Source organism: Athene noctua, chromosome 1 (genome assembly GCF_965140245.1).
Source record: "Athene noctua chromosome 1, bAthNoc1.hap1.1, whole genome shotgun sequence".
Taxonomy (NCBI): domain Eukaryota; kingdom Metazoa; phylum Chordata; class Aves; order Strigiformes; family Strigidae; genus Athene; species Athene noctua.
In genome coordinates, this window is record NC_134037.1 from 121,820,882 (window position 1) to 121,840,723 (window position 19,842).

General features: G+C 39.8%; 1 protein-coding gene across 4 annotated transcripts in view; it reads left to right on the forward strand.

Moving 5' to 3' along the window:
- The window catches only part of PLCB1 (phospholipase C beta 1), a 408,910-nt gene that overhangs the window by 246,949 nt on the left and 142,119 nt on the right, over nt 1-19,842 (forward strand). For 3 of the 4 annotated variants that reach the window (XM_074912346.1, XM_074912436.1, XM_074912498.1), the window contains 5 exons: nt 2,221-2,361; nt 8,959-9,038; nt 12,888-12,941; nt 13,508-13,583; nt 19,229-19,329. In XM_074912346.1, coding sequence (XP_074768447.1) covers nt 2,221-2,361; nt 8,959-9,038; nt 12,888-12,941; nt 13,508-13,583; nt 19,229-19,329 — 452 coding nt within the window. The remainder of the gene's footprint in view (nt 1-2,220; nt 2,362-8,958; nt 9,039-12,887; nt 12,942-13,507; nt 13,584-19,228; nt 19,330-19,842) is intronic. The other variant, XM_074912588.1, reaches the window with a different exon arrangement.

Here is a 19,842-nt window from a genome sequence, read left to right on the forward strand (position 1 = left end):
AAAAGGTTATCTTCTTTCTTCTTTTGTTGATTTGATTGCAGTTCATCACTAAGAGTGAAACTGTGAGCAAGAGGTTCAGGAAAAGGAAGAAAGGAATGACAAATTATGTGAAAGAGAATAAAACCAGATATAAAAATCCTGTTCAGTTTGAGTTCAGAAAGAATGATGCTCTTCGCAGACAGGCCCTTGAGCAGAAGCATTAATCAGTCTGATTTTGGGTTTGAAATGGTAGAGAGTAAAAAGCAGATGAGTTCTCATCTCCCAGAGAATTTAAACAAAGCTTTGTAACATTCAGCCTGTAAATAAAAAAGAAAGTATCCCCTCTAGTAATTTACCATCACTAACTTAACATCTTCAGGGCATTTTTCTAGCTTTTGTCCTAGATGTGAATTATTCAATTTCTTTGTCTTTCTCCTTCAAATTCTCATCTCTGAAATGCAACTACTATTTTTATAGCCTTCTTCTGTTTTTCTCTTATGTGAAAGCCTGTCATTAACTTGTTTACCCATGAAATCATCTTTGTCTCAGAGCACAATCATATTCCTTCTTTACAGAGCCCTCAAATAGGATTATTCTGTCTGTTTTCCTGCAACACTTGCCATCATACCCAGTATTTAATGAGGTTCAGCATTTTATGATAGACAGCTGTGTACTTTCTTCCCAGCTAATACGCCATACTTCAAAATGCTCTTCTGTGTTTGGTGAACATCTGCATAACTCCATTGTCTACAAGCAGATACAAATACCAATCAGGAGATGCCCTTTAGACCAAGGTCTTGTTGATACAGGATTTCCTGCAAGATCCATGAAAAATGGCCCTTTTTATCAATCTAAGCTTATCATCCTGTTATACTGAATTTAATTTGTATTAGTTGATGGAGATTTAGTTTCTTATTCAAAAGATATTAAATGTTAAGAAGTATAAACACTAAACATATGCAGACCATGGGGGAAGAAAGGTATACATGAGAGTGAAATGTAAGCTGCAGTATATATTTGTGTCAATTTTGAAATAATTTGCTCTCTACACACAAGTGATAGTATTTACTGGCCGTTTTTTAGTATTTGTACCAGACTGAAAAATCTTGCCTTTTAGGAAACCTGAGCTTTCAAATTATACTGGCCCTATTCACAGGATTGAATTCAGTCATGCAGGGCTTCTTTTCATTTGTCTTTGCCTTTATAAGCTTCATCTTCAGGCCAAGTACCAAGTAGATTTCTTAGTTTGAAAAATAGTGAGTGCATTTCTTGGAAATGCTGCAGCCTAATAGAAACTAGAAGAGTTACAAAATAACCAGAAATTTTTTCTCACATGCTTATACTACCAGTGAAGTAGGCTGAGGTTCAGCCTATTTACTAGCTGATAAAAATCATTGAATATATCTTTCCTTCACAGAAATGTTAAGTAGACATTTCTGTATTAAGCACTGGAACAGGCTGCCCAGAGAAGTGGCGGAGTCACCATCCCTGGAGGCATTTAAAGGATATGTAGATGTGGGACTTAGGAACATGGTTTAGCGATGGACTTGGCAGTGTTAGGTTAGCAGTTGGACTCGATCTTAAAAGTCTTTTCCAAACTAAATGGTTCTGTGATTCTATGATTCTATATTGGATACAAACCTGAAAAAAACCACTAAAAACTATATATAAATGGAATATATCTAATAATTTAAATAATAGATGACCTTTTGAATATGAAGAAGAAACATGAGGGCATCACCAAAATTCCATTATTAATTTCACAGTGTTTAAGACAGTTAATTCCAGACAGTCTTCTTAATTCCTTAGAAAATCTAAAGTCTCATTTTAAGCTTTATCTAAACCAGTAAAATCATAGAGAATCTCTCTACTGAGGCCAGTACCCTTTGGACAAATTGTGTTATTTTGATAAGCAAAACAGTTTACATATGCTTAACTTCTGAGGCAAAGTAACTGAGGAAGTGTGAAGCCATTAACTGGACAGCTTTTAGTCTGTACTGTACCAATATAGACCTCAAAGGCCTTGAAGGATTTACAGTAGTGATTTTCTTTTTATTCTGGAATAATAACTTTAAATGTTTTAATGAATAATTAACCCAATCAAAATCTAGTGCCATCATGTTTTAAATGTTCAAAATAACAGAAATTTTCAAAATTGAAGTATTTGCAAAAATCATCAGCTCTTTTAGTATAAGTATTTGCAAAAGATTTTTAACTAGTTTGTAATGTATTTACCCGCAGGATCCAAAACTGCGTGAACTGTTGGATGCTGGGAACCTAGGAGGTCGACTGGAAAATCGAATGATAACTGTTGTCTATGGTCCAGACCTGGTCAATATATCATACTTGAACTTGGTGGCATTCCAAGAGGATATAGCAAAGGTAATATACGCTGATATGTGTCATGTACAACTTCTGTTATTGAAGTATCGAGGTATGGATAAATGAGATAAAAGTGGAGATTGCTATAAAATTAACCTCATTTCTGTTATAGAGCTTTGCCACTCAGTACCCAAGGAGAAATGCACAATCATTTTTTTTCAGGGAGTTTATTCAGCAAATTTTATGTCCCTAATATGTGTGCTCATCTCCAGAACATTGCTTGTAAAGCCCAAACGAGCATTGTGAAAATAATGATACACACAGATTTTTACTCAGCTGTAAGATGTAGACTCTGACTCTCCAAACACATACCAATATCTTTCAGTAGTTATCACCCTTCTATGCTTGTTCTAAGTGTATACGAATTATGGATCTTCTGTGAGAGCAAAGTTTGTAAACAGCTGACTTTTTAAGGTTGGCCTATATCGGAGCAGTGGGAATCTACAGCTCTACCTTGTATGCTCAAGTATGTCAGCAATCAGACACCTTGTTTAACTTGCACACGTGAACGTTTCTGTTCACGTTCGAAGGTCAATTTTAAGCATCACGTTTTGCCTACTGATAGCCCTTGATAAGAATTGTGTAGTCAACATCATTACCTTAGCAAAGTATTTTTTCCATGCAGGTGTTCCATGCATTCTCTTCATTTCTTTCCAACACACCACGTAAAACACAGTTGTGTGTGCCAGGCAAGTTACAGTTGACATCAGTATGCATTCTGGGGACTTTTTTCCCCTTCTTCCAATTTCTATATGACTCAGTTGTGTTTAATGAAGTGGGAGCTCTTTGCTTTATCTATTCTAAATTGACATTCGAAAGCTACTTGTTTTCCAGTTCTGTTCATATGGATAGACTCTGATGACAGCCTCCAGATAACCACACACAGAACACTCTTTCATACAGTCTGAATCCTCAAGTCCACTACATTGTGCTAAAAAGATAGTTTCTCTGTAGACTGCTGTTATTTAACAACAGTAAATAGTTATTTTGTCACCTCACAGACAACAAGAATGTTCAGATCAGGTGAAGAAAAGCCATAGGATGAAAGCCTTAAGCTAGGAGGACATAGTTTTGCTTGCCAGGTTTCTGTCTCTGCTATTCTTCATTAGCCCATTGGTCAACTTGGCAAAAATACAATTTTCACTGTTTCTTTGATAAGAAAGAATAGAAACAAAAGGATTTTGTGGTTGTCCATGGACTGCTGAGTGGAAAGTATTGTCCTTGGACTTGAAAACACACAGCTATACTCTTCAGGGGTGGTTAAGAAATCTTAATGCTGCAAAAGTGAAAGCAATTGAAACAACTCTTAAGGAAAAAAAGCCCTAAGCATATGATGGAAAATGAAAAGGTATGCTAAAGCTTTACCAGCAAAAATTGTGTGAGCCCTTACCAAGGAAGAGGGGAAATCACCCAGATGAGAAGCTTATGCCCTCCCTATTTGCTTTCCTGTCTAGCCAGCAATCAGTGGACCATAATCTGTTTGTTACAACAGTACAGAAATTGGTATTTTAGGGCTATTTTTTGTTTGATAATGGAATTTTAAAACACAGTAGATGAAAGTATGTTTTAGAAGAGCTTGGCTGCTCTAAATCCCGAGTAACTCCTGCAATCTGAGTAACTAAGAATCAAAGTCTTCCTTGTTATTTGGAAATGCGGTACACCAAATAAATTAATATTTTTCAATCAGGTACTGTGGCCTGGGGACGTGATTTTCAAAGTGTTGCAGATTAGCTGTGCTTGCCCTGAAATCATGCTAAATATCCTGTTTTTTTCCGTTATAGCAGAGTTTGATCACTATTGCATGCTTCTAAAAATTCTTCCTTCTTTAACATGTTTTCCAACTCCATATGAGCCAGACCACAGAATCTGGTCCTTATCATCTCCAGGACTCCAGGTAGCGACTCAAAGGAGTCGTTATAAGGTCATTATAAATCATTATAAGCTCATCAGGGAACTCTGAGGAGGCATGTAAATACCAGACGCTTACAATGTCACACGCACAAATATTGACCCTTCCACTCTCTGATGTTCCAGGGAAAGCAAGCACCAATGAAAAACTCCCCCACCTTTCCCTTTTCAGTGCATTAACGTTTTTGAGATTAACTCTTCGTTTTTGATACCTTATTTTTAAAGTTGTGTGACAAGTACCAGTGAGTCCTCCCTTGGAAGAGGAAGGCAAAGTAAACTGTAATGGTCTTAGTGAGGCAATTAAACTTATCTAATTATGGGAGTTTGTTCCTTTGTAGAAGTCTGCTTATTCTGCTACAAACTCTGTTCATCACATCCACTGCCCAGGTTTTGGGAAAATTATGCAAATATGATTCTTGGTCTATTCAACTTGCTTAAGTGAACTAAATAAAGAGCTAGAAATGACAGTGCAGTTGGATTGTAGTGTTTTATGTATGTACTGGAATGTACTTCCAGGAGAAAGTAACTACTGTTTAAAGTACATTAGTGATGTGCTGAAGAGCACTGAGCAGCTGGTTTATTCAGAGAATGCAGCTTGAAATTCAGTAGGTAATGGTCTAAAAGGCAGATTGCTAGACAGGTCTTGATGAGAAGTAGCACTGATCTGCATTTGCTTATTTTCAGGCAGGTCTTCCTGGGCTTGTCTTGGGATAGGATTTGTGAGCATCCACACACACAGTGCTACAGAAGCCAGAATAAATGAAGAAGTTTAGTCTCAAACGCTATTCTGAGCCAATGCTCTTTTTCTGTCTCTGTTCCCAATATGAAGAAATCCAACCTGTGAACCTCTCTGTATGCTCTACAGTATTTCATTCTCTTCCCAAATCCAGTAACTTCAGGAGTTAACATCCCATCTTTCCTATCTCTTTCACTCTCTTTTGTGCCTCTCATGCCAACTCTGTTCTCGCCACACTAGTCCATCCTGATCATACAGACACCTATCCAGAGCCCCAGGAAGTTTGTTTCTTCTTGGTTTGATGGGCTTTGGATTAAATCCATCACTAAGAGCTGATTAGTTCCTCCATGGGTAAAATGATGTCATCAAAGATGGTTCACAAGTTGTGCTATACTATGCTCTCCAGCATACATCTTTATTTTTCCAACCTCCGCAGCATATGCAAGAGCTTGATCAGTGTAATAGAATGATAAAGCAAACCATAGAAATTCACATCCATTTGATATTTTTTTTTTTTAAATAAAATTCACAAGGATGCTGAAAGTGTAGAATTTCAGCAGCTTGCTTTGTTAACGTCCCACCAAAAACAAATGTGCGAGAAACATTGCCTTCACACGTAGTCAGTTCTGATTTGAAGGAAGTGTTTTCAAGGATGTGTGCTGTCTTTTCTTATGAAAAAAGTCTCATCTCTTCTGTTGAGATAAATGTCTTATAGTATGTATCCTGATGCATGTAATAGAGGAAAGAAATCACTTCACTGAGCAACAGATTTCCAAATGAACTGCAGCGTGCATATACGTTACCTGTCAAAGCATAGAACAGCTAAATAATTTGTTAGTAAAGTTCACAGAAATGATATAAATGTGAATTAATGTAACAGGATGTAGCCAAGAGATGGAGTTCAGGGAGCTCTTAACATGATGGATGTGACTTGATTGGAGTTCAATGTCGGAAGGCTGGATTCTTCCACTACCAAATGGGATCAGACACTTCCAGTCTGCAAACAGTTTGTTGGCACTAGTACAGTCCTATTTCAAAATACCTAAATTTATATTTTCCTTTTGTATTGCATCTGTACAGGAGTCTGCAGCTACCGTGGTGATTCAGAGGCTGTTATAACCTTTCCGCAGCAGGCTGTTTTCTTGCTACACATAACAGCTTTCTACCCCGTGGAGTGCTCTCACTGAGCGCTGCCTTCTGGAATCGCTGCTGCTGGTGAAGACGGCTGCCGAATGCATCATGCACAGAGTTAGAGTATGGGCTTTACTCTGTACCATGCAGCAAAACCAAGGGAACTGAGCCATTTGGTAGCTAAAGCGGTGAGACGTGTCTTGGCTCACAGCTTGATGAAAGCCTATCAAAGTCAGTCCACAGCATCTCACTTTATTTCTTTGGGTCTGTGCTCAGGGCTGTTGTTTCCCCTCCTGCTGAGGGTTCAGACCAGTGAGTGACTGGAAAGATGATGTGATCCTTGGCTTATTTTCTGATCTTGGTTTTTTGGCTGCATCTCTGGGGTGGCTGGAACAGGAGAGGCAATGCGCAAGTATTGCTTGTGACTTGTTGGCTTGGCACCTGCATCCTTAGAAGCATCTCAGCCTGCAGGTAGCCCTTAGAATATTTGGCAAGAGCAATGTGATCGCTTTGAAGAGCTGGGAAAAGCTAGCAAAGAAGCACGGCAAAACTGTTTATATAAATAATGCTTGTGACAGGCACATAATAACTGAGTTCCCCTTACGTTCCTGTCAACAAACACTCGGACAAAGAGAAGGAAAAGCTGAGGTGTGGGATACTCCTGAAGTGCCCTGCGTCTGTTTTCTACAAAATTCTTCAGTTTTAAGTCCAGCAGAATCAGTGAGATCAAAACAAAGTCTATCAAGATCTGTTAAAAGCCAATGTATTTTCAATTTCTAAATAATATTTTATGTTGCCGTTAATCTTTGCAGCTGTTAGTGTCACAGGGAGAGGTTTTAACTGCTATTATTAGTGCCTAAGCAAAGCAGTGTTTACAAGATGAGCCTATTTTGAGCCTGGAAAAATGAGTTGCCAAGAAGAAAAAAAGATGCTGCACTTAATACATTTTCTGTTCCAAGAGTCACAGCAAAGCAATTGTGTTGCTAGCAAACCCAACTCCTTCTCTTGTTCTTTCTCACACTCCTGTTTTTTTCAAATTAGACCTAAGAAAGAAAAATAATTAAAGAAGAAAAATGGAAGTGGTCATGAGAGGTGGAGGGAAGCACTACCTGAGCAACAGTGGTTTGCCTCCAGAACAAGTCTGTGTCTGAGGGAGGCAGGTTTCTCTGCCAGAAATACCAGTCATGGAGAGATGTGTTGTCTCAACTGCGTAGTGATGAGGTTGTAAATGAGGTGGACTTAAGGATCTGATGGCTGAAGGTCATCAAAGGCCCGTGTAACAGTAGGCATATAGGTAGCTTTATCTCTTCCTTGCCTGGGAGTGACAGTATGAGACCCATTTCAGGAACAAGATCTGATAACTTCAGGGAAAAAAAAACTTAGCATGTTAAAAAAAAAATACAAAAAATTATAACTTCTGAACCTCTCTCAAATCAGTCACCTAGTCATGTGGAAACCTGAGGCTTTTTAGGTAAAACAAGCTCCAAAGTGATGTAGCAACATTTATTTCATTGGAAGTCAGTGATACTTTTTGTCATTATCAGTTTTTGTCAGAATGAAATCCCCTTTTTTTTGTATATTACCTCAAGAAAAAGAAGAGCCAAGGAGAGGGAATACCTCCCAAAGAGTGTGCATCTGAGAGGCTGTATCGCAATGGGAATTTTGCATCTGGATTGATGTGAAAGGAAACTCAATTTTAGATTCAAAGAAAACATTCAGAAAATTTCACCAAATTTAAAAAAAAAAATCACATTGTTTGCAAAGGCATTATTTATTTTCTGCCCTTTAAAAGAAAGCAGTGAAATGAAGCAAATCCAAAACCACAGTTGTGATTTAAAAGGATTGCAATTAAAGATTGTAAGTAAGTACCAAGTTATCAAGGAAAAATGCGCTGAAGTTGTCAAAGAAAAGTTGCAGGAGAGACCTGCAAGGGAGGAGAGTGACAGAACAAGCTGGAATCTAAACTTCAGATTATAATTGTGGATCAGCCTGGCTGAGAATCTGGAAAGGGTCTGAGACCTAAAGGAAGGACTTTGACTACACACAAAGAAATGAGAAAAACAAGTCAGGAAAATAGAGGAAAAATGAGGGAGAGCCATGAGACAAGCAGTGCCTGCAGGTGGAGATGGGAGGTTTCCCTTGAGCAGCTGGAGGACATTTCTTCCCTATGTCAGGGTAGTAAGAGGCAAAAATAATGTAATGAGAGATAGGACCACTGTGTAAGGATGTACAGTATGGGGAAGAGGGGCTTTTCTATTTGGATCTGCTTCATGATCTGTAGAGAGAGTGATGTGGAGGCTCTCACAACAAGCTCTTAGAAGAGGGGACATTGAAGCAAGAGAATTGCTACGGTATAGTCTATATCCCACAATGTAGGCTCTGTCTGTCTTTACAGGGATTCAAGCCCATTTCAGCTTCATTGTGTAAGAATGGTGGTATAGAAGCTCCTTTTTTAATACTTAGCGTGTTAACAAGAACAAGTGTCCAACACACAAGAAAATGTATTTTTCTGGGGCATTTGTTGCACATCTTCCAGGAACTTGAATGTTATTTTGCATCAAACATTCATCAATATGCCTTTTTTTTTTTCAATTCAGTGGTATAATACATCTTTTAAAAAAACATTTGTAACAGGTTTTTTTTTTTTTTCAGCATGAGAAAATCAGGTCTCACAGATGAGGAAAGGAAGCTGTGATTGGAAAAATCAAGTTCAGACTTTAATTAGGCCCTTTATACTAAGGATATAATTTTCAAAAATATTTTGCATTGTGTAAGTAAACATCTAAACTAAAGCCTCATTTAATCAAATTTTCTCTCTATAGGAATGGTCAGATGAAGTGTTCAGTTTGGCAACAAATTTATTGGCACAGAACATGTCAAGGGACGCCTTTCTGGAAAAAGCGTAAGTGGCTGTCGCATTTAATGCTGTGGGTGTTGCTCTTTTCTTTGCGTCATTTGCTTGTTAGTCACATTGTCATCTATTGTTTCTGCTTTGATGAGTTGTCACTTTTGTAAACACAGACTGTCCTTTCTCATGGTTTTAAAAAGCCTGTATCTAAACATCATTTAAACAAAAATCTTGTTAGGGTTCTTCTTGCAAACTGCTAAGTTGTAGCAAAACCAACAGAATTAAGTGCTGTCTTCCCCTTGTATACCCAAGTAGTAGCTTCAGCTGTATTCTGAGCCTTCCTATTTAAGATGAAAGAATATTCTGGACTGACTTGCTTCTGGTTTATTTTACCCTTTTTCTGTTACTGATCAAAAAGTGAGAAATGCAAGGAGTCCATTTTCCTCAGTCTAATCTCTCTGGTTTTCATGTGATTCAGGGGGAAGCTGTGAATCCATTCAACTGGATTGCTTTGTACAGTGTGCAGATTCTGAGTTGCTTTCAACTGAGTAGAAAGGCTGTTTATAAGAATGTTTGGGGGGTAAAAACACACCTCTAAAAGGAAAGAACTAAATCTGAGACTAGCAATTCTCGGCCAGATGATAAGTGCACCTGCTGAGGGAGTTTTGCCTAAGTGATAGCATTGAGAACACCATGGCAAAGCCTACCAGAGAGTGATGGTAATGAATCGGGGTACTTGCTGGCCTTTTGGGTTTCCAAAATAGGAGATAGACCCTCCCCAGTCTAAGAGTTGGCTGGTTACATTCAGCTTTGTGTCTCTCCAAAACACCTTCTAATTTCTGCTCGCAGGCTCAGCCCAGCTAAACACCAAGCTGGGGCTTAGGTTCCTAAAACTTGCCTCCATCCAAGAAGCAAGTTAACCCACTCTTTTTTTTGTCTGGAATTTCTACGGCCATGCGTGCCTAATTTCATTAGATGCACCCATATGTAGTCAGAAGGTTTCCAGCTGCTTAACTTTAACTCATGTAGATATTCATAATTGTCGATTCTGGGAAGGAGGCGGGGAAGGGGGTGGGTGGGTGGGTGTGTTTCCCTCCCATGGTGTTCTCTGTGCAGCTGTCAAAGCCAACAGAAACCCTCGAAGAAACTTTGAATATTGGACATCGCAGGCACTACAGCTTTGTGTCTGATAATGCTGTGTTGGAACAGCAATGATATATTAGGCAAACAAAATCCCAACCGGATGGGAATGTTTCACATTTCCTTTTGGCTCCACATATTGACAGTGGAGAAAGCACTCTGCTAACCTGAGCAGATCCAAGTGTCATAACAAGAGCAGAGATTGCTTCCTTCAGCTCCATAGGTTGTAGATGCGTTACAGGAGTGATTTGATATTAGCATTTCCATGCCCATTCCCACTGAAATACCCAGGTGACCAGCGGACTTTCCTGACAGGTCTGTAGTGGGGAGGGTTTTGTTTGTTACCTAATGGGTGTTTTCATGTCAGATTCAAAGGACGAACATGTTATCACCCAGAACAGTAAAGCCAGTCTTATTTGGAGCCATTTTTCAGTGGTTGTTTAAGCAATATTAATTAAAGATGAAGTCACTGGACATGTTGTGTAGATTCAGTAGCAGGCAAGCATGACTTTCCTGTGTGTTTTTCTTTTTCCACTAATTAGGAAATCACTTGGGAACTGTAAGGTTTCCAGGGTCCTCAGCATGGATGCCAAATCAGAGTCACTTAAGAAATCTTTGACTTTGAAGATTAAAAATATTTCCCCATTATAATTACTATACTAAGCAAAGGGTTGGTTGCAGTCCTATCAGAACCTTTTTGTTGAAATAGAAAAGCAAATTGCCTTAGAGCAGAATTAAGGTTTTTTTCTTTGTGGCATTCAGTCCCTTGAAGCGGTGAAATAGTAAACAGCTTGAGCAGCTTTCCTGTGGTTTGGTCAGGTGAGAAAAATAGGGATAATTTGGAACAAGGGGTGATTAATAAAAACTGCCATTTTGGTTACATTCCTCTGTTGTAACCATGCAGTGTATTTTTGTGTTGGGGTGCAAAAATGGGTACTGGAGTACATTATTACTGAAATACTGACCAGGGCAGTAATGAGCAAAGGGTGAGTGCACTGTGGAAACCTGGGGTCAGCATTACGTCCAGCATTCATCATTCTTGGTGTCAGCACCATGCTACTGAAATGGGTCCCTTTGGCTGCTATGATGGGGATATTTCCTAGCAAGCTTTTTAACAGGAATAAAATGCTTGGTTTTCTTAGATGGGTGGATAATGGCTGCAGGGGAAAAAATAGCATCCCATGTGTGGCAAAGAATTTGGGAGGAAAAAAGGTGGCAAGTACTGTGGGGGTTGACTCTTCTCCAGGCACACATTTTTAGTTTTCTTTAACTGAAGTTCAGAATTTATTTTTTTCCCCATTTTATTTTATTTCTATCTTTCTTGGCTGTAGAGGAAAACATTAAATGTGACCAGAATGTGATCAAAAGTTGTTTCTTTGTTTTTGTTGTGGGTTTTTTGTGTGGGTTGTTGTTTGTTTGGTTTTTTTTTTTAAAAAAGGCAAAATAAACCTTTTTTTTACTAAACATTGTGGTTTTTCATTTTTAACCTAGCTCAGTGCTGGAAGATGGGGCAGAGGTGATGATAATTTTGTTTGGTGACGCAGTAGCACAAGAGATTTCAGTTTCCAGGAGATGCATATAAGGAAACAAGGATTTGTAAAAATGTTCCTATCCTAGTTAGGGATATTAGCACGTACTTTGTTTTTGAAGCGGTTGCTAATGGCATTTTTGGTTGGGAAGAAAAAGAAAGTTTATTAGAACCATGCCTTTTCATTTCTTTGGTAGGCCAGTGGGTAAAGTGAAAAAGTAGGGATTTTTTTCAACAACAAAAATATTTCTCTTAAATATGTAAGTGTTGCCACATATTTTCATCAGATCATATACTGCAAAACTCATTGATAGTTTTAATTATATTCAAGTGGAAGAGATGAAGCACTCAAAAAGTTGTGCTGTTCTCAGTCTGCTGCTGGTAGGCATTATGCTGGTAGCCACTGATCCTTGCATACCAGGACGACCATCGGATAGGCCCAACTGCTTCTCATTAAAGCTGCTGGATGACTTCAGTAGGCTTTGAATCAGTATGTTGAAAGAAATGGAGAAAGACAGACAAGTCATCATCCTGCTGCCTTAGTGAGCGTGTGATTGAAGTAACAGGGCCTGAAATATTGAGATGCTCTAAATATTTGGTTCAAAAGCTGGATAGTTGCCTGCCAGTAGATGCTTTCAGCATGTAATTTTTATATTGCTTCATACTGGAGATGTCTTGGGCTTGCCCAGGGCTGCCAAATACGCTGGCACTCTTGCTGGTGCAGAGACATTTCAGTTGCCAGTGATTTGACTTCCTTACAGCTGAGGAGTGACAACATTTAGGGTCAAATGGAAAAACCTTCACAGATGTATTATGGGGAGGGCTTAGGGAGGCAGAGATGTTGGTATGCAACATCTAGGGACAATTTCAGCCTCTGGAAGAAGAGTACAGCCACATTTCCAGTCAAATTGTACAGCCTGTGTGCCACAATTCAGTCTGCTGATAGACTGGCAGGCAGTCTGGGTGAGAAGGAGCCTGGGGGCATGATGTATGTGTGCATTAATGGTATTTGCAACGTCCTGTTGCAAGACAGACAGTGTTTGACAGTACAGGTGCATTACTGTTGAAGGATAAAGTATTTACATATTAATGATATCCCAACAGGTTTTCATAATGGGCAAAAGAGCTGAGTGGAACTTGCCACGTGATCAGAGCACTAGCACTGAGCTATGAAGTTGGCAGAGAGGTACTTGAAAATGCTGTAAAAATAAAACAAGATGCTTTTCTCTCCACAGTTACACAAAACTTAAGCTGCAGGTGACTCCAGAAGGGCGCATTCCTCTGAAGAAGTAAGTCCTGTTCCCTTTCCTTACCATGTAGTCTCTTCTGACTCATGAGTGAGAATATATGTTTGAGATGAACATGTGACCCCTGTGTCTAGAATAGTAATTTTATCATTCATTTATAGCACATATTGCAGGAAAGAGTGACCCATGATGCTCAGGATGTCTCTGTTCAAATACCCTTTGGGTGTAAAAATACCCTTGTGATCTTGAGCAAGACATTTGGCTTCTCTGCCCTTGTTCATTCCACTTGTGTAAAATAAAAAAACCCCACCAACATAATTTCTTTACCTCAGAGACATGATGTGAGGGTAAATATGTTCAAATTGGATGTTGCTGGGGTAATATGAAGAGCGCAGTGGTGACTTTCTCAAATAACTATGTGCTGTAATAGGGGCTTGTGTGAGGTAGAGTCAAACTCATTGTGGGCACCATTAAACTCATTTGTGTTACTGAGAAGACAGCAAATGGCAATAAATAGCTAAAGGTGTGATAGACTGGGAAGCGATACTGTCTTTAAGCCTCATGGGCCAACAAGGCATATCTTTAAGCCAGATCCCTTTGTTTTGCAGCATATACCGCTTGTTTTCCGCTGACAGAAAACGGGTAGAAACAGCACTAGAAGCTTGTAATCTTCCATCTTCCAGGGTAAGCATCTGAATTTAATCCTGGCCCTTACAAAGTGTTTCTTTTGTTTATTCTCTACTGAGTTGAGGACAGTTTGTTCGAGGCTGGTCATGCTGTGCTGCCTTTGCTGCTGGGTAGGTCCTCAGCAGCAGGCCTGTTTTTACCACACAGAAGTTCCTGATACCTTTCTGCAAATCTGAGTACCTTTGGTTTGAAATTGTGTAGGGACCAGGAGCGCCTGGAAGAAGTACAAATGGATTAAAGGAAAGGGCAGGGGGTTGTGTGACTTGTCCTGGTTTCCTGTGAGAATATTTTAAGAATTGGTGACTGTTGTGCAATTTTCAGGGCATGATTTCAGAGCTGTGTTAACTTGAGGTGTAGCTAATGATATGATCTGTTTCCTTCTCACCAAAAAAAAAAAAAAATAATTCTGTAGCTTAAGTGACAGTTTAAACGTTTAAACTCACTGTAACTTACCTAAAAGGTACATGGAGGAAATGTAGAAATATTGTAGTGTCAAAGCAGTTAGTGCTGTGGGGATGTAGCCATTGTATGCTGCTAATCCAGGAGGTCTCCTCAACCCAGAGCATTTGTAGGATGGTACCTCACCCTCAAGAAGGCTTTTTCCATGACTTCTTTCTAGATAATGCTGGAGTGAAGATGTCCTTAGTCTTTCCTCCCAGGTGGAGGTTTTCTTCCAAGAATCTTCTTGCAGGATAATTCCTACATTCCGAGGTCCGAGAGGTGGGGCAGAACTGGTCTGTAGCAGAGGGGAGCCTGCATCTCCTGTTCCCTTGCTCTTGTAGAAAACTCTGTGCTGTGATGTTTGATTAACATTTGCTTCCCCAGTGTTTTAACGGAGCCAATTGCTACAGCTCCAGAAGAGCAACATAGCAAAATCTTCACAAGCCAAACCTCAGATACCCCTTACCAGTGAGAACTTCCTTAATAGGTTTGGGAGCTTAGTTCTGTAAAACTCCAAGAAATGTCTGCAAAGTAGGTATAAAAGATTATTATAATCTTATTTAAAGGTAAGATTGTGAGGTTAGAAACATGGAAAGAACAGTTTTAAAGATGGATTTTTATTTAAATGTTAGCAAACAAGACAAGATGTGCAGAAAATCTCTGAAGCACTGCTTTTTAAATCAGATGATTTATTACTTCTGTTTACTACATATCTCTGAAAAAGAAATCTAAACATCACTGGAGTCCTTGAAAGAAACTGTTGTTTATTTAAGTAGAGCCAATTTTACATACACATTGCTGGATACTTGTTGCTGGGATACCATCTTGAAAATTATTCACGGCATAAAGTAGATCCTTTCTTTGGTTGGGACAAAAGAGAAATACGCTTCATGCAACAAAGAAAACTATGTTGATCATATTTGAAAAAAAATAGAAGCTGAGTGCTTAAGAAGCATAAAATTCTGAATCTCGTAGGGCTAATGGCGTAGAGGAAAAACAGTACTTCAACTACGGCTCTTTTCCTTTGTGTTTCTGTTTATTTGAACAAGTAAAATTCTTAGCTTCAACTTTCAGCTTTTCTGCACCATTGTACTGCAGGACAAATGGTATTCCTTTAAAGCCTTGGAAGAGCACTGGACTCCAGCAGTGTGCAAGACATAAGCATCAGGGAATCTTGCTCAGCAAAATCACACCAAATTATTCAGAGAATTTGTGGAAGTCTCTCATAGATAGCTTAGGGTTTGGGGTTTTTTTGTATTCACGCCTCATGAAGATCCCTCTAAAGATTTTCTCCCCAAGTTTCCACACCTGTCTTTGCTCTAGGAAGATACAGGGCTTGTTGGCCATGAGTTTCACAAGGTGTTTTGTTGCATCTCTCAGAACCTGTGGATGACCCTAGAACACAAAATGAGGTTCAGAGTCACGGGTAAGAGGACTGCCAGTCAGCATTTATCACTCTCTTCCTGATTCAGGGCTTCAAGGTTGAGACATTTCCTTCTCTGTCTTATGCAGTGACATGAGCATAGGGCTATGCTGCCGGGGTATAGTATCACTGCATGGACCTGTCTGTGACAGTACAAACTTCATCATCTGTGAGCCCTGCTCTTCATCGAATTCCCTATGTGTGTGCTCATGGGACATGTAGGCACTGTATTTAGTGTGAGAGGAGGAAGAGTTCTCATTGCCTGGATAATTGCCTTCATCCTGTTGTAGAAGAAAGCACCGAAGAGGCTCCACAGGAGTGCCAAAAATACACATTTCATATTAGGGACCTTAATAAGGGATTGATTCTCTGCGGCGTCGAGTACTCCAGCCCTGATTCAGCCAAGCAGTTGAGCATGACTGCAGCGGGATGACCCATGACTTCAAGTCAGGCACATCTTGAAAGCATGGATTTATTTATTTATGTGTTTCTGGGTTGGACCTGGCATGTGTAGAGTCTTGCAGGACCAAGCCCTGTGTGATCGGATTTTTGGCAGCATCCGTCATCCAGCAGATCTGAAAGCAGAGGAATGTTTAAATACATGTTTAAATGAAGTTTTGAAATATGCCAGTGAGTTTCTGAGTTTGGCATCTGATTCCTTTATGATTTTTTTAAAATCTTGGCTACTTTTTGGGGAAGGGGGCTGCTTTTTGTTATTGTTGGGTATTTTTGTTTGTTTTGGTTTTAGTCAAAGGTCCCTTAAATAGAATTTGAAGAGCTTTATTTTAGCCGCCTGTTTGGCTGTGAAGACTGCTTCCTGCCTTCCAGTTAATGTAGAGGTTCACAATGAAGCACCAGTGAGCTTGACTGTTAACTTCAAATAAAACAATCAGCTATTGAGTCCTCTCTGTGCAAATAATCTGAATTAGTTGTGCTGCCAAATATATAACAGAATGGATACAGATGTTATAAAAACAGGCAGGTTACCAGACAAATCATAAATCAGCAGTGCTTGAAATTAGTAGAGTGTCTTAATCACGGAATAAAATTGAATACCGATATTTAGCAAAGCTGGAAATTAGGAATGCTTTCATGTGGTACAGAAAGTTTGTGATTTGTGCATTGGTCTCAAAAAAGAGATGAGTGCATAAGGTGTGTGGGTGGTTCCACTGAAATGTGCATGGCTCAGACCAGGCTGAGGAAAGGGGCAGTGTATTTTAATCCGTTTCGGCACGCAGGCTTTTGGAATCCAAATATAGTTGTCTGAGATTTTGTCTGGGGTGGCAAATGCTTGCAGCAGGGCTTTCATCTTCCACCTAGATCTTTACGTTTTGTAGCCCCCTGATTGTGTTACTGGTAGGAAATAATTAATTATTAAAAGGTTCTGTACTTATGCCTGAAGACTTGTGTTGGTTATCCTCTTTGTAGACAGGTGTTTGGAGATACATCTTGGGAAACTGAGGTATATTTTCTTAATTGGAACCAAGTGGCAAATAAAAGCCTGGATCTCAGGTTATTCGAAGAGACCATTTTGTTCAGTGTTGAGCACCTTCAAATCCCCTGTAAAGGAAAATATACAGTAGGTCAATGGCAGACTGTAATTCTGTGGTAATTACAGCATCATTGTTTAAAATGCCCTTAGGAGAAGCTCTGACTGAGGAGCAATACCCTGCTGAATAAAAATTATAGGTGGAGGGAACAGAGGAAAGTGGGATGCCAGCTTTAACAAGAAAATTCACAAGCTTTGTGAATCCTGGCCTTTAGGAAAACACAGGTATCAGTTGTCCTACTCTCAACCGAAAACACTGCAGCTTGTATTTATCGAAGTGTAGTGGGTGCAGTTTCGCACATAGTTCAGTGTCACTGGCTGTCACTGAAAGGAGCTATTTCCATCCTCCAACTTCAGATTTCAAGCTTCTTCATCCACCCTTGCACCGGATTTAGCAGTTGTGCCGTTGGCAAGTTGCCTGGCCCGGTGAGCTGATCCCACAGTAAAGTGCACGGTGTTGTTCTGGCCGGGTAAGTTTTGAACCAGCTCACCTGCAAACACTCATGCAGTCTGCCAAAAAAAGGAAGGCGCAAAGGTCTAATGGCTGGTGACCTTAGACCATTGGAGCCTGGAGATGCGTACCCAGGCAGAGCAGCAAAACAGCCCCGCTCAGTCTGAGTGTGAGCTGGGTCAGGTTCAATCTGCACTCAGGGACAGAAACGCTGAGTGATGCTCACGGTGCAAAACTCTCTCAGGCCTCTGCAGGTTTCATAGATGAAAGGAGATATAAAGTGATGCCTATGGCATTCATTTAATTATTTATTTTCACCTAAAGCGGGAAAAATATGGAAAAGTTTCCTCTTGTCTAACAAAGGCTTGAATCGACGCTTTTGGTTCCCTTGGCAACAGCATTAAACAGGCAGAATAAGTAAAAGCAATGATTTCCTCTATCAGCAGCTTGCTTCTGAGACAACCAGGTTCAATGGCTATTAAAAGAAAACAGCTTTGTGTCCAAGTTACAGTTTTCCTCCTCCAGTTCATCAGATTTGGGCATTGTTTTGGAGCCATGGAGAGGCATGACATGGGCCCGTGGTGGTCCTGGAGACTGCATGTCATAGCTTTTGATAAAGGTAGCTTGCGTGGAGGAAACTCAAAATTCAGATTTTCAGTATTTGAATTTCACGGGTTTTGTGTTTTCCTGGGGGGGTTTTTTGTTCCTTTATAAGGTTTCCTCTGCACAAAATACAGCCTTCTGTGCCATTTTCCTTTCTCGGTGCACTGACGCAAAGGCAGAGGCCAGTGAGCACACCGTTACTGTTCTGTGCTTAAAAAAGCTTTGCACCTTCCTTGGGGTCCTCATTTCTTCCCAGGCCTGCTAAAGAAGCAGCCCCTGCTGTCTTCTGCAAAAACTCTGGAGCTTGAAGGCAGCATGTGCAAGTGGGAGGAAGACTCTTGAGCTTCGTGCAAAGTTTTCCTTATCCAGTCCAGTAATTCCCTCCAGTTAAAACAGTGATTCTATTTTTTCAGAGAAAAGCCAGGATGTGTAATGGGGATGATGAAAGTATCATCTAGAAGCAGGATTAAATGTGCATTGTTCTAAATTTTAGAAAATGTAAGAACAAAAATGCTAGTATCTCTTATATAGGAGATCATTTTAATCAATTTCTGTAAAAGAGGTCTGATTGCCAAATGTGTTACACCAAGTGTTTAGGACAAAGATTGTATGCAAAAGCTACACTCTATGAGTCTTGCCCAGAATTGTGTTATCTTGAACATGTAGCTTCAGGAAGGAGAAGGAAATATTTCTGCTGCGAGAACAAGTGTATTCATAATGACTTGGTGACCCAGTTTCTTCCCCAGTTCTTTGAGGGCTTTGGAAAGATGAGCGACGTGCTAGTCCTCTGTAACGCTGCCATTTTGCAGCACCACTGGCCAGCTGCCACACTGTGAGTGAGCTCAGAGGCTTCACTGGGATGGATATACCTGTCTGTGCAATAGATAAGGGGGCTAGATGGGGAGATGTCCCTTCTTTCTTCTTCACAGGTGCTCAGAGAATGAGATAAATTTGCCTTATGGAAACTAAGAAGATAGATGCATTTGTATTTTTCTTAAAGATGTAGTCTTTAAGCTGCTCTGTTATTCAGGGGAATTTATTATTCTGCAAAACCTGGGCTCCTCTAGGCTGCAGGAAGGAAATCAAAAGAAGCACAGTAGTGAGTGATCTGTTTACAAAGAACGTCAAAAAGTGCTGTGGCATTTTTTCACTATTTTTTTTTCCTTATTTCACAGAATGATTCAATCCCTCAAGATGACTTCACGCCAGATGTGTACAGGGTGTTCTTAAACAACCTCTGCCCTCGGCCCGAGATCGACCACATCTTTTCTGAGTTGTAAGAAAAGACACTCATTTATTTATTTATTTCCCTTTCACTGATTTCCTGGGCTGGGGATGGCAAAGTAGGTTATTTAGACTAGAGCAGCGTGCAGTGATTGCCAAGAACAGATTTCAATGTCGAGCAGGCCTGTTATTTAACCTTGGATCAAGTGTTCCTTCTCCCACAAGCTTTTGCTTCCATTTCCAATGGCCAGAGCTTTAAAGTACTTTGTTGATAGAGGAGCAGAACTGCCGAATCTTGTTTTTCTGTATGGATTAGGATAGTTTAGGTTTCCATGAAAGTGAAGGAAGAAGAGTAATAAGCAATAACAGCATGCAATAGGCATGAGAATATGTATAATCACCCCCAAAAGCTTAATTAGGAGTTTCAAAACCACAGCAACTTCTAGGATTTGAACATCATGAATTAACACCATGAAATTAAATTAGCAGCCAGCTACAACTGATTTCATGCATTCAGTTACAAGCTATATCACTCATGTTGCTACTACTGCCCCTTGCAGCAAGT